The 12,210-nt window shown below is 36.2% G+C and overlaps 1 protein-coding gene, 1 long non-coding RNA gene and 1 other non-coding gene across 3 annotated transcripts; 1 reads left to right on the top strand and 2 right to left on the bottom strand.

The window, feature by feature from the left end:
* Nucleotides 1-427: 427 nt before the first annotated feature.
* trnae-cuc lies at nt 428-499 on the bottom strand. The gene has a single exon. It is a non-coding gene; the product is annotated as a tRNA-Glu (tRNA).
* A 438-nt stretch (nt 500-937) lies between these two features.
* Nucleotides 938-2,805, top strand: LOC109049241 (pancreatic progenitor cell differentiation and proliferation factor B-like). Its single transcript, XM_019066969.2, has 5 exons — nt 938-1,156; nt 1,543-1,635; nt 1,736-1,813; nt 2,128-2,227; nt 2,407-2,805. Exons 2-5 carry the CDS (start codon nt 1,581-1,583, stop codon nt 2,528-2,530), a joined length of 357 nt encoding a protein of 118 aa, XP_018922514.1. The 5' UTR covers nt 938-1,156; nt 1,543-1,580; the 3' UTR covers nt 2,531-2,805.
* A 2,125-nt stretch (nt 2,806-4,930) lies between these two features.
* LOC109049245 lies at nt 4,931-6,147 on the bottom strand. Its single transcript, XR_002011072.2, has 3 exons — nt 6,030-6,147; nt 5,475-5,582; nt 4,931-5,381 (listed from the first exon to the last, which is right to left on the bottom strand). It is a non-coding gene; the product is annotated as an uncharacterized LOC109049245 (long non-coding RNA).
* Between the last annotated feature and the right edge of the window lie 6,063 nt (nt 6,148-12,210).

Raw genomic sequence — 12,210 nt, 5'->3', positions numbered from 1 at the left:
TGGTAAAACGCCTCTGCTTCACAGACCATGGGACTCATAGACAATGTTTCAACCAGCCTAGGTGTCAAAAGCTAGATTTTATAGTAAAGACTTTATAATAGCTTTTTTAAATGAATTGCTATTACGTAAGGCATTTTTGTTTTACAATATTAATTAGCTAATAATTAGAAACTTAATGCTTTAAATAAATTAGTTTTTTTTTTTGTATGTATCCCACAAATTGTCCTTTATGGCTAAAAAGCAAACATCAGTGCTCAGTTTTGTCTTGTTTTATAATATGATCATCTGTAAATAAACGACTTTTATTCATCAAATGCAGATCATATTCTGAATAACAGCAAATTCGCAATGTTACACCTACACGGTAACGGTGTTGTTTTGTTATGAATGATGAGTGTGAAAATGAGAAATGTCACGAAAACGTCTGTTCCCTGACCGGGAATCGAACCCGGGCCGCGGCGGTGAGAGCGCCGAATCCTAACCACTAGACCACCAGGGAAGTGTGTCTATGCGCGTCATGCAACACTATTGACGTAACTCCCAAACTATTTATTGATTGAAATGATATATATATTCGTTATGCATATTTATTGATAATGTTATGAAGTCTTGTGCGCGCAATTAGTTGCTATACTAAATTCAAATCCCTACGGCTGATGTTACACTGGGCAACTTTTGTTGTATATAAATATTGCTTGGCCACTTTCCCATCGAGAATGGGTAACAAATTTATACCTGGATCCTTAAATCGGTATTGTTTAGTGTGTATAATTTGGTTGGGTGTTGGGTGCTGTGTTTCATATAGTTGCCCCGTGTAGCATCAGCCTATCGCCTGTTTAAAGCACCAGCCGTCCTGTCCTGGCCCTCGCTGGTTTGATCCGGTTCCTCGCTGATGGTTTTTTATAGAGGAGCGAAGGCCACGCCTCTGTCACCAGTGCTTCTCGTCGACGTCACCTCCTTGTATAAATTTAAGCGAACGAGTTGTTTTCGTTAAACGTCAACTGCGGTAACGTAAAGTTAGAGATTTCCGGACGTGGAGTGTCTTATCCATCCAAACCTTTTCAAATGGGCCCCGTCGCCTAGCGTTTTCTCCCCAAAGCCTCCGACTGAATCGAGCAGGGTGCTTTAATAACATCAGCACGAGCGGCACAAGAGGGTGAGATTGTGTTTTTTCTCACGGTTGAGCTAAATGTTTGTTTTGTGATCGTAGTTGCTGTAGTTTCAGTGGGATTACTGTAACATCCTCGTGTAACCTAACCTTCTGAAAAATGCTGTGGGAAGCTTATTTTGTAGCGAAGGTCTCAAGTGGCATTATGTCAGTTTGGTTAATGTTGCTGTTTGGCCCTAAACTGTGTAATGAGTAACATCTACAATACCAATATCTCACCAAAACTATGTTTCACCAAAACCATGTTGTGAGAGATGCTTTCCCTGAGTCTGTATTCATTCAAATCCATTCTTAGGTTTAAGATGAGGAGTTAATATCTAGTTTGTAATATTTGCTAGAGAAGCACTCATGTCTGACCAGATGTCTTCTCACAGGGTTTCCATCTAAGTCACTGTTTACACAAGTCTGTAAAATGGCAGCCATCCCAGCCAGTGGTTCCCTAGTTGCTACTCACGACTACTACAGAAGTAAGTTGCCTTTGCAAGTGTTTAACTGTTATAGCTGTATGCAACTATTAATAGTTGACGTTATAAAGAGAATTTGCCTTATAAGACCGTTCCTTTTCAGGGCGCATTGGCTCTACATCCAGTAGCAGCTCGTGTGGCAGTTCAGAGTATAGTGGGGAGGTTATTCCACATCACCCAGGTGAGTTACATTTCATTTCTGTCTCTCTTCAACCCCCACCTCAATCAATACTTCATTGCAACATTGACATGAAGACATTTACACACAACACGATTTGCACAGTTTGCACCTACATCACCGCTCTGCATACTTGTCTGATTGCTTCAGAGTAATTTGCTGTTAAGGAAATCACTGAAAAAGGCATGTTGCTTAGTCATCTTGGATTGCACTGTTACCTTTTCATGACTGCGTGCATGCATCGGAATTGCAATCCATTGGAAGATTAGACTGGTGGTGCTTTACTTGTTCTGACCTGCCATTTAATTGTGCTTTAGGTCTGCCCAAACAGGATTCTGGTCACTGGTGGTCCAGTTTCTTCTTTGGGAAGCAGAGCCAGCCTGGGATGGGAACTCTTACTGAGGAGGCTCAGCAGAAGTGAGTCACTGGATTGAGTTTCACCCAAGTTGGTGCATGTAACAGGAAGGCCTTGCCAAGTGCTGATGCACTCTTAGCTGCAGATGCAGTTGCAAATGTTAGATTTGATAACAAGGGGTGTTAGTTTGACATCTCAGTTCCTTAATTCTAAATCGGTTAATCTGATTGGCTCTCTGCAGGTCAGGGGTGGTGAGTGTGACCAATGGGCAGGTGACATGTATTGCCCGGGAGATGGTGATGAAGCAAGTGAGTGAAAGTAGTGATGGAGGCAAGTCGGAGGCGGGGAGTTCTCCTCATTCCTGAATCGGACACCAGATCAGGACACCAACGCTAGGGGACGGAATCGGCTCCTCTTTTCTTTTTCTTTTAATTCCCCATCCATATAATGGGCTGTTTTAGTACTTTTTCTCTTTTTTTTGTATTCATCGTTTTATATATATATATTACATAATAAATGGAAGAGCTGAATCTTGCAAAATGAATTTTGTACATTTTTACACATCTGTAACACTTATGATGTTTTTGTTACTTGTCTTATCCTGTGTTTTTCAGCACAATAAATGGTCTTAAACAGCCTACTTCTTCTACTGAATTTCTTTTCAGTTTGTTTTATAAGTATATATGTTAATTCAATTCAAAATTCAACTTTTTTTTTTTTCTGTATTCTGAAGTCATACACCACCATCTCACCTTTACAGTTAAGAGAAAAGACCCTCTTTTCCAAAAGTTAGTTTTTATAGCTTGCATATAATAGTTTACAGAAAGCTGCATTTCAGAAAAAGTGCAACAATAATCAAATGCTAAAACAACAAATTCTGCTTTTTTTTTTTTTTTTTTTCCTCTAAAATGAATTTTTGAGAAGAGATGCTATTCTCAATTTATCTGCACATAGTTATTTTGATGTATGACATGGTTCTGGGGAATTGTGTACGTCTATATCATCATGCACTAATTTGTCTGTGTTCCAAGTGTGCAGTGAAGGAAAAGTGCCCCCTTCTGCATTATATTCATTTCATATAAAAGAATGATTTGATTACATAAGCATGCTGAAGCTAAATTCAGTGCGTCTGCATTCAAAATGGACTTTGGCAAGGAGACAAACAGGACTCTTGGACAGTAACTGTGGGAGACAGAATGTCATAACAACTGCTCTTTAGTGAATGTAAGTTCTCCTCATACAGAAATGATTTAAAAAAAAAAAAAAGGTAACAGTTAACTGTTTTTTGTTTTTTTTTAGGAAAGTCAGTATAATTAAAAAAAAAAAAATGTAGCATCCCCTTGAATAGGGTGAGCAGCAGGTCCAGGAATAAAGACAGGTTTGAAGTGCTCTCGAGAGGAATAAATCATTTTGCTAAACTAGTGCATTGCATTCTGAACAGACAGCACCTATTTCATACTTTGACATGGTTTGTGTACACCAAAAAGGCCAGAACATAGTGCCTGTGGACTTCAAAATAAGCAGTGTGGGTGGTAGAGCAAATGAAATATGGAAAATTGCTCAGGAGAGATGACGTTGTACAGCTTTGTTCCCATGTGTACATGGATTTTCCAGGTCACTAAGTTCTGATGGTTGGCTAGATACATGGAAAAGCCTCTTTGTGGCATGCTGACTCTGTTCTTTTTCAGACATCATTTCTCCTTTGTTCGCAGCAACAGCTCCCAGCTAAGAGACTTTGACAGGTTCGGTGATTGGTAGTTTATTGAAGATGAAAAGAAATTGAATGTAATTTTTATGGCCAGAATTGAGGGATGTCAAAATCTGTAAATGACTAATCAGTTTACTCAGTCGTCATATTGGCTATTTCCTATGTAGCCAGTAGAAAATGTTTTTTATGTAGTTGAAAGGACATTCATTGCCATGTCAAATTAATCTTGACAATTAAATCTAACTGTATTATATGTCAAAACACAAATTACAGTTTAGGTTGGTCCAGCTGATGCACATGTAAAAAGCAAATAAACGATGGCTCTCTTAAATATTTGGATCTTTTAATGGCAAGGTATGTCAACATATTTTTAGCTGCAATTTCTCCAATTCATTCTTTTAGGAGTACTTTGTCTCAGACTGTTGGTGGGGTCTGGCCTTGTGTAAAGTGAGGCAGAATAAATGCAACACTTGTCTATATGGATATTATGCAGTATATTTACAGTACTGTTCAAAATTTTGGGATCAATTTTTTTTTTTTTTTAATGAAAAAATGTCAGAAAGGATGAGTGATTGATTTGTAATGTTACAAGAAATCACATTTCAAACAAACACTGCTCTTTTGAACTTTATATAAACAGATCAAATAATCTCAAAAAATTGTATTGTGGTGTCCACAAAAATTTTAAGCAGCACAACTGTTTTAAACACTTATAATTATAATAAATGTTTCTTGAACAGCAAATCATCATATTAGAAATATTTCTGAAAAATCGTTTCACACTGAAGACTGGAGTAATGATGCTGAAAATTCAGCTTTACATCACGGAAATAAATTATATTTGAAGATATATTCAAAACTTCTTTTAAACTGTAACAATATTTTACAATGTTCTTGTTTTTACTATATTTCTAATCAAGTAAATGCAGCCTTGGTGAACATAAGAGACTTGATAACCCCAAACCTCTGAATGGTAGAGTAAACGAAAAATAATTTGTCCTTCTTTAGCATTAAAAAGCCTCTAGATCTCAAAATAACACTGCAACAAGTAACCAAGTAAGAAAAAAACATGGCACTTTAATGCATTTAAAAACATATGAAAAAAGACATCACACATTATTTTGCAATTATTTAGCATTGGGGTGAGTCTTTGCCAGTCACTTCCCAAATTGAGCTCTACCCTCTGGCCAGGTTTCAAGTCTCCAGGCCTATTGTTTGGTCTGCATGATCAGTTTTACAGCAGAAAAATAATAACAAAAATCCTTACAATCCTACGTGCTTGAGGCCCTAAAAAATAAAAACTAGAAGCCTCACTTTTAAACAGCACATTCACATATTGTGTCTGTAGTAAAGCATATATTTTTTTCAGCACTCTACACGCTATTCTTGTGCAGGTGTCTACTTCACCTCACGATCAGCAGGGCTTTGCCGTTTGGAAGAGGTTCCCCTGGATGCCGGGCTCTTTAAAACCACATTTATTGTCCAGCCATCACTCACTGGCCCTAAATCTGTATTGAGATAGAAAGACACGGTCTTGTTGTCAGTAGTGCTAAATGTACAACTATTTAGATCGACAGATCTCAGTTAAACTCATACTATACCTTGGTGCTTGGATTTGGTCACCCAGAAAGTCACTTGTCTTTGCTTTGGTTCCATTAAGTTATCAGAAAGACTATTGACTGCCTTTATTTTGTCTGTTGGGCAGATGCCTGCAAGCAAAAAACAATCACATACACAGAATCTGAAGAAAACTACTTCCTAATGACCTGTAACTTAAGTCAAGATTCAGAGATCCTTGAAGTGTAATATTTAACATGTTATATATATATATATATATGTGTGTGTGTGTGTGTGTGTGTGTATATATATATATATATTTCTTTACTTTTTTAGTACTCAGTACAGTTTAAGTAATGAAATTAGGTTTATTTCTGGCAGTTTACAAAATTGGGACTGATTGTTTTTATTTGGTCAACAAATTAGTCAATGACTATGTTTGTTGATAAGGCTAAAATTGGAATAGTGTGTGCTGTTCATTCAGGTACAAGGTCATTCAGGAGAAACAAATAGAACTTTGGGAAACCGCAGATAGTTAGAATAACACGTGTCCTGTAGCTGGTTAAACAGAGAAGAGCTAAAAATAGCACTGCACTTACTCCGATAAAACTCATTCCGAGCAAGGAGACACACAGGGGCATTTACGGTGGTCATGGTCAGCTTTTATGTGTAAATATGACAGAACCAAATGCTTGGAAAGTGGGGTGTCCTTTGGAACCTGGAAACATATGGCAAAGGAGGAGTAAAGGTCAGTGCTGAACAAGCTAATTTTATGGTCAAGTAACAAATATCCTCATCAGAGCCACATAAACATGATAGCAAAAAAATATAAAAAATTCTGTGAAAAATGGTCAAAGTCCTACATGAGGAAAAACCTCAAACTCTTATCATGTGTTAAAAAAGACAAAACATGTTGATTCCACATAAAACAAACATGTTTATTGTGTCAAAAGTCAAAGAAATGACTTCTGTCCCAGTTCTGCTCAAACTGTAAACAGAATACACTTGTCCTCTGTAGGGTTGCGGAAGCCAGTAATATGGAGCCAAAAGTAGACTTCCGTTTTTGCTAGGGTATGCACAGTCCAAAAAGTAATGGAAGAGATGGAATAATAAGTTTAAATGAGTATAAAGACATTTTAATAGTGAAATAGAAATAACACAAATACAAAGATGAAACTTTCTGGTGCGTATGTGTCAAGTGTAAATGTAGCACACTTTGAAAGGCTACACGTTCAGCTAAACACATAGAGAATCATAAAGAATGAATCATAATCAGGCCTTTACCTCACCAGTTGAGTGAATAAATCAACGACTCACTCTTTTATTCCAGTTGTTATGTTAGTTTGTTATGTGTGCCTGATGGGAATTCACTGGGGCTAATAATAGCTTTGTGATTTGACATAATTCCTGTTTGACTGTCAAATCTTTGTCATACTTTTATCTTCAAGATGTGTTGGATTATCTCTATCAAAATACTGTTCCACCTCTAAAAATAAAATCACTTCCTCCACACTACACTCTTGAGAGAAGATAGCAGGCGATCATATAGCTGGATTTATGGAAATGAACTTTGCTCTATATAGCCAGACATGAAATGTATCGTTTGATCTTGTCTGTACTGGTGCTCTTGTTTTAATGCAGAATTCAATGATTCTTGACAGCTCTGTAGTCTCCTGCATGACTCTTTCTTTTCTTAGACACATAACAGGATTTTTTGTTAAGGCTCCCTTAAGCACAAGACTAGTCTTGAACACTAATCCCTCGCTGAGTCAACATGAAATTGGTTTTGAACACAAAAGCCTTTGTGTAAAGGAGGTTTAATCTGGAGTGACATAACAGCAGTGAGAACTAGGCTATGCTTCATCAGCAGATTCCGATGCTGTTAACAAGTGAAACAGTAAGGGATTAAAGGAAAAACTTGATGTTGTTTGATCTCATTTGAAAGGTTGAGAAAGGTTCGTACGTGAACAAATTCGTCTGGATTTGAAGATACAACTGAAAACAGAAAAGGTTATGGTGTCGTTCTTCTATAAAGATCCATGTCAGTCCTCCAGGTGTTTTTCATAGACCAAAAGATGTTTTTTCTGTGAACTGCTGTATGTGGTTGGCAGGTGTACATGTATAAGGGAGAAAGAAGAAAGAATGAGAGACATAAGAATGAAAGTAAGAGACAGAAAGCTGGACTAAGAGAAAGAGAAATAAAGAAGAAGAGGAAAACCAGTCTCCAGTTGTAAATATTCCCCTGCTAAACTTCATCCACAGTAAAACAAAACACAGTAACAAGCTGTACATTTATGAAAAACGACTCAACACAACTCAACAAATGCTGCTGTCTCAGTGACCTGTTTGGTTAGTATCATGTCAACATTATACACATCTAGGTCAGTTTATATATACACATACACACACAAGTGGGAGTGAACATTTCTTCAAATATAAAAACAAGAACATTGCTGTTTATACTCCCAACAAAAATATATATGATTAGAAATGCGTCAAATATGATTGGATAGTTTTAAAGTCCATGCATTATGCTTTAAGTGGGCCTTGCCTTTTTGTAGGCTGTCTGTCATGTGTAAAAATCCTTAAAGTCCAATGGCAGTGAAAATGTTCCAGAAAAAAAAAATGCTTTTTAAATATTATGAAGAAGGGAAAGCCTGGACTTGTTGAGCATATCCAAGCACAGATGAGGTAGCTTTATATCAAACCCCTCCTTTGCTTCAGGCTCAAGGACTGACAAGCTATTCGCTAAGAAGCTGAAGGTCCCACCCTCAGGAACACCCTTATGTTTTCTTGACCATTTGAAAAAACACTGGGATGAAGGAAAGGTTGGGATGCTTATGTGCGGTTTCAATATTTTCCAATTCTTTGCAAAAGATATGAGCTTATACGTTTGCACATGGATGCTACAGTTTTATTGTAACAAAGTACACTCTGTTTATTAATCATACTGACTGTAGATTGTGTTCCTCTTGCCTTTCTGTATTTTATTATTTCTATAATAATCTCTGCAAAGTTAAACCCACAAGCCTTTGAGGTTAGAGAAAAACCTGCAGGCCATCAGTCCACTTTGACCTAAATTCTCCTGGTAAGAAAAACAGGACTACTTCAGGAAGACCCGTGTTATGTGACGCCTGCTAAAGAGTTTTGAATAGGACGAGCCACTGGGGTAAAGCATGCAGTTCGTCTGTTGACAGTCCTGCCTTGCATTAAAGTTTATTCTGTATAAAGGTGAATGGTGAGAAGACAATAATATGGGGGACAAGAGAGACAGGTACAAAGTAATGCATAATAATAAAACACTTTTATTAATATTTTAAGCATTATAAGCTGGCTAAAATAAGCAGATAATGTGTCCCCTGTAATTAGGGGGAGGGGGAGGAGGGAGGTTAATGTAACATTTAGGTTATATCAGACAGGTTTAAACCTGAAATTACACCCATATGATAGCACTTTTGAAAGAAGCAAAACAAGGCTGCTGCAGTTACCCACACTGCACCCACAGCACTGTAAAAACTGGCTTGGTGCCAGAGGTTAGTGGGTGCATGTCTATTTGTGGTTGACCTCAGTTGACAGTCCAATTTTGCAAAATAGCACCATGAAAGCTGCAGCTATATTCATAAATACAGACATTTCCAACTCTGTTAATATTATCTCCATCCAGTGTGTTCATTATTTTGGTCTTTGTTTCATTTTTATGGACTTTTAGTTTGTATTCATTAGTTCCTGTCTTCCTTTTATAGTTTCCCACCACTTCTTAGTCGTCATGGTAATTCATCTGATCCGAACAGGTGTTTGTCATTATTTGCCTTGTTTGCCCAGTATTTAAGTTGCTCTGTTTTCCCTTTTTGGTGGTCTGGTGTTGTTTGTGCAATGCACATTGTTTTGTAGCTTGGCTTGCTGTTTGGATTACCTTCTGGTGTTTTCTCTAAGAAACTGTGTTATTTTATATGCTTTTGGTATCTTCATCATCTTTGAGAGTAATGTTACACACTGAATGGTGACAACATGGTAAGGTCATATAAAGTGCCCAGTTAGGTGTTACCCTCAGAAGTGTCGATACTCGCTCATGTGGTTAACAATGTGGCACACTGGAACACATCAGACAGGGTGCTGCAGCCTGGGGAAGCCACACAGAGTGGCTGACCTATTTTTTTTTTTTTAAAGATCCGAAACCACAACAGGTTGTTGAAGTGCACAACTGATAGCAGTGCACAGAAGTGATAGATGTAAACAATAACCGCATGAAACAATTAAAATATAAAAAATGATGATATACAGTACACTAACATCTGTTGACATAAGCTTAGTATTTTGCTATTTTTGTTCCTTTTAATAAAATAAATACATAAAGTGCTAAATTGACATGGGAAGCTCCTGCTAATATTTAATGCAAGCTTGTGGTCCAAAAATATGAACCTGAGGTCATGTAATAGGCTACTTTTGACTATTGTTGTTGTCATATTTTGTAATTTAAAGTTACCTCAGGTGAACTTTGACCAGGTTGAATTCAAGAAATGTAAATACTTTTAGAAAAGTGCAGTTTTAAGTATCAAGTCTGGTCCAGAATCTAAAATACAGGCCCTAAGAACTAATTGTTTAAAGGATTAATCATATTGGAGCTAACCTACTTGAAACTAGTTAACCTTAATGGTTAGTGCAATCACCTTACATGAAAATGTTCATACTAGGCTAGCTAGACGGTTTGCATGCTAAGAGCAAACGTATCGATTGTACAGTGAAGTGAAAAGCAGCTGTTTTCCAGGGGAAATGAGTGACGGGAGCAGATCCAGCGCTGATCACGCTCTGACAGCATGAGCAGCTCCCTGAACCTCCTCCTCCTGCTGCATGCTGACCATAAATCACTCACACACGGGGAACTAGAGGAGCTTTCCCTGTCACCATAACGCCTTCATCACTGTCCTACTCTGAGCGACTTGAAGCAAAGCTGAATACTTGTTACATTCAGTTACATTCATTAAATGTTTGTTAAGGTTTACAAAATAGCCTTTAGGCTATTTGATATTTTATGCTCGTGCAGACATATAATTTCTTTAGATTATTTATTAGACGATGGCAAGGTGCCCAATATAATGGAAAAAAGCTGTGTATTACAAAGTGATGGACAGTTAGTTACATGTGCATGTCAACATAACGTCAATTTTGATAACATAAAATAGATATATATTAGGGCTGTCAAATGATTAATCATGATTAATCACATCCAAAATAAAAGTTTTGTTTACATAATATATGTGTGTATACTGTGTATATTTATTATGTATATATAAATACACACACATGCATGTATATATTTAAGAAGAATATGTTATGTTTATATATTAAATATATTTATATATAATATAAAATATAAGAATATAATATATATAAATGTATATACATGTAAATATTTTCTAAATATATAATTTATGTGTGTATTTATATATACATAATAAATATACCCTGTACACATACATATATTATGTAAACAAAACTTTTATTTTGGATGTGATTAATTGTGATTAATCATTTGACAGCCCTAATATATATATATATATTTTTTAATCCATTGGTAATACTTACTGATGTCTATGCTGTTGTTTCCCCACCAAAATAAATCACGTCCTGGAGGACGAGATCATGAGGAACTGGATTTTTAGTTAAATGTGAATTCCAAAACACTAACAGGGTGCAAAGTGAAACCTATCAAAAGATTAGAGACAGAAACATCTTTAATAATATTTCTTAAACTGTGTTTTTAATGTTAATTGTTACTGCATATATTGGCAAACCAATGTAGTGAAAATATTTAAACACTACCCAATGTACATTTTATTCTGATAGTGTCATAAAGAAATACAATATCTTAAGAAATATACGCTAAAATATGTTATGCTAAAAGGAATAACAGTAATGACCCTGTCTCTGATGACAGCACATGATCCCATACATCAGCAGTTCTTGTCTTGTTATTAGTCAGAAAACAGCTTATTTGTATTTGAAACATTGAAAAGCCTTCATTGAGGTATGTCGTGTTTGTTGTTGTAGTTACAGCTTGAGGGTGGCAGTGTTTATGGATGAGTCTAGTACATTATTGGCCCACATGACATAAGCATATAAATGTGAAAAACATGTTCTGAAATACTTCATACTGTTTCATGCTTTATCATAGCCATGCAATGAGTAAATGACATGCCACTAAATAAAACTGCAACAGCTTACCACTGAAATAATGGTGTGTCGCCATCTGCTGGTGATATTAGATATTGTACAGGCCTGATTCATCTATTGCGACAGGTAACTGGGTTTATGGATCAGCTCATTATCAGCTGCATCAATTTAGAATATTACATAAGTCCCAAGACCTTTGAATTTGCAGATATGGCAATAAGAATTCGTATATGATTGCAATCCTGCTCTATCTTATGTAATGCCATTGCTGCATCACTCTGGATAAAAATGTTAAATAAAAAGTAATTAAGAAAATCTTTAAACAAAGTAGTTCTGACTCGGCATATTTTCATTCTTGGAAGTTTTTTTTTTTTTTGGGCAATATAAGATGTAAGTTGTGAGGAAAACAAACATTGACCATATGTAGCACATCAAAACATATACAGGTCCTTCTCACAATTAGCATATTGTGAAAAAGTTCATTATTTTCCATAATGTAATGATAAAAATTAAACTTTCATATATTTTAGATTCATTGCACACCAACTGAAATATTTCAGGTCTTTAATTGTTTTAATACTGATGATTTTGGCATACAGCTCATGAAAA

This window comes from Cyprinus carpio, chromosome A23, assembly GCF_018340385.1.
Source record: "Cyprinus carpio isolate SPL01 chromosome A23, ASM1834038v1, whole genome shotgun sequence".
In the NCBI taxonomy this organism is placed as follows: Eukaryota; Metazoa; Chordata; class Actinopteri; order Cypriniformes; family Cyprinidae; genus Cyprinus; species Cyprinus carpio.
The sequence above is the reverse complement of the archived record's forward strand: the minus strand, read 5'-3'. Positions and strand labels throughout refer to the sequence as shown.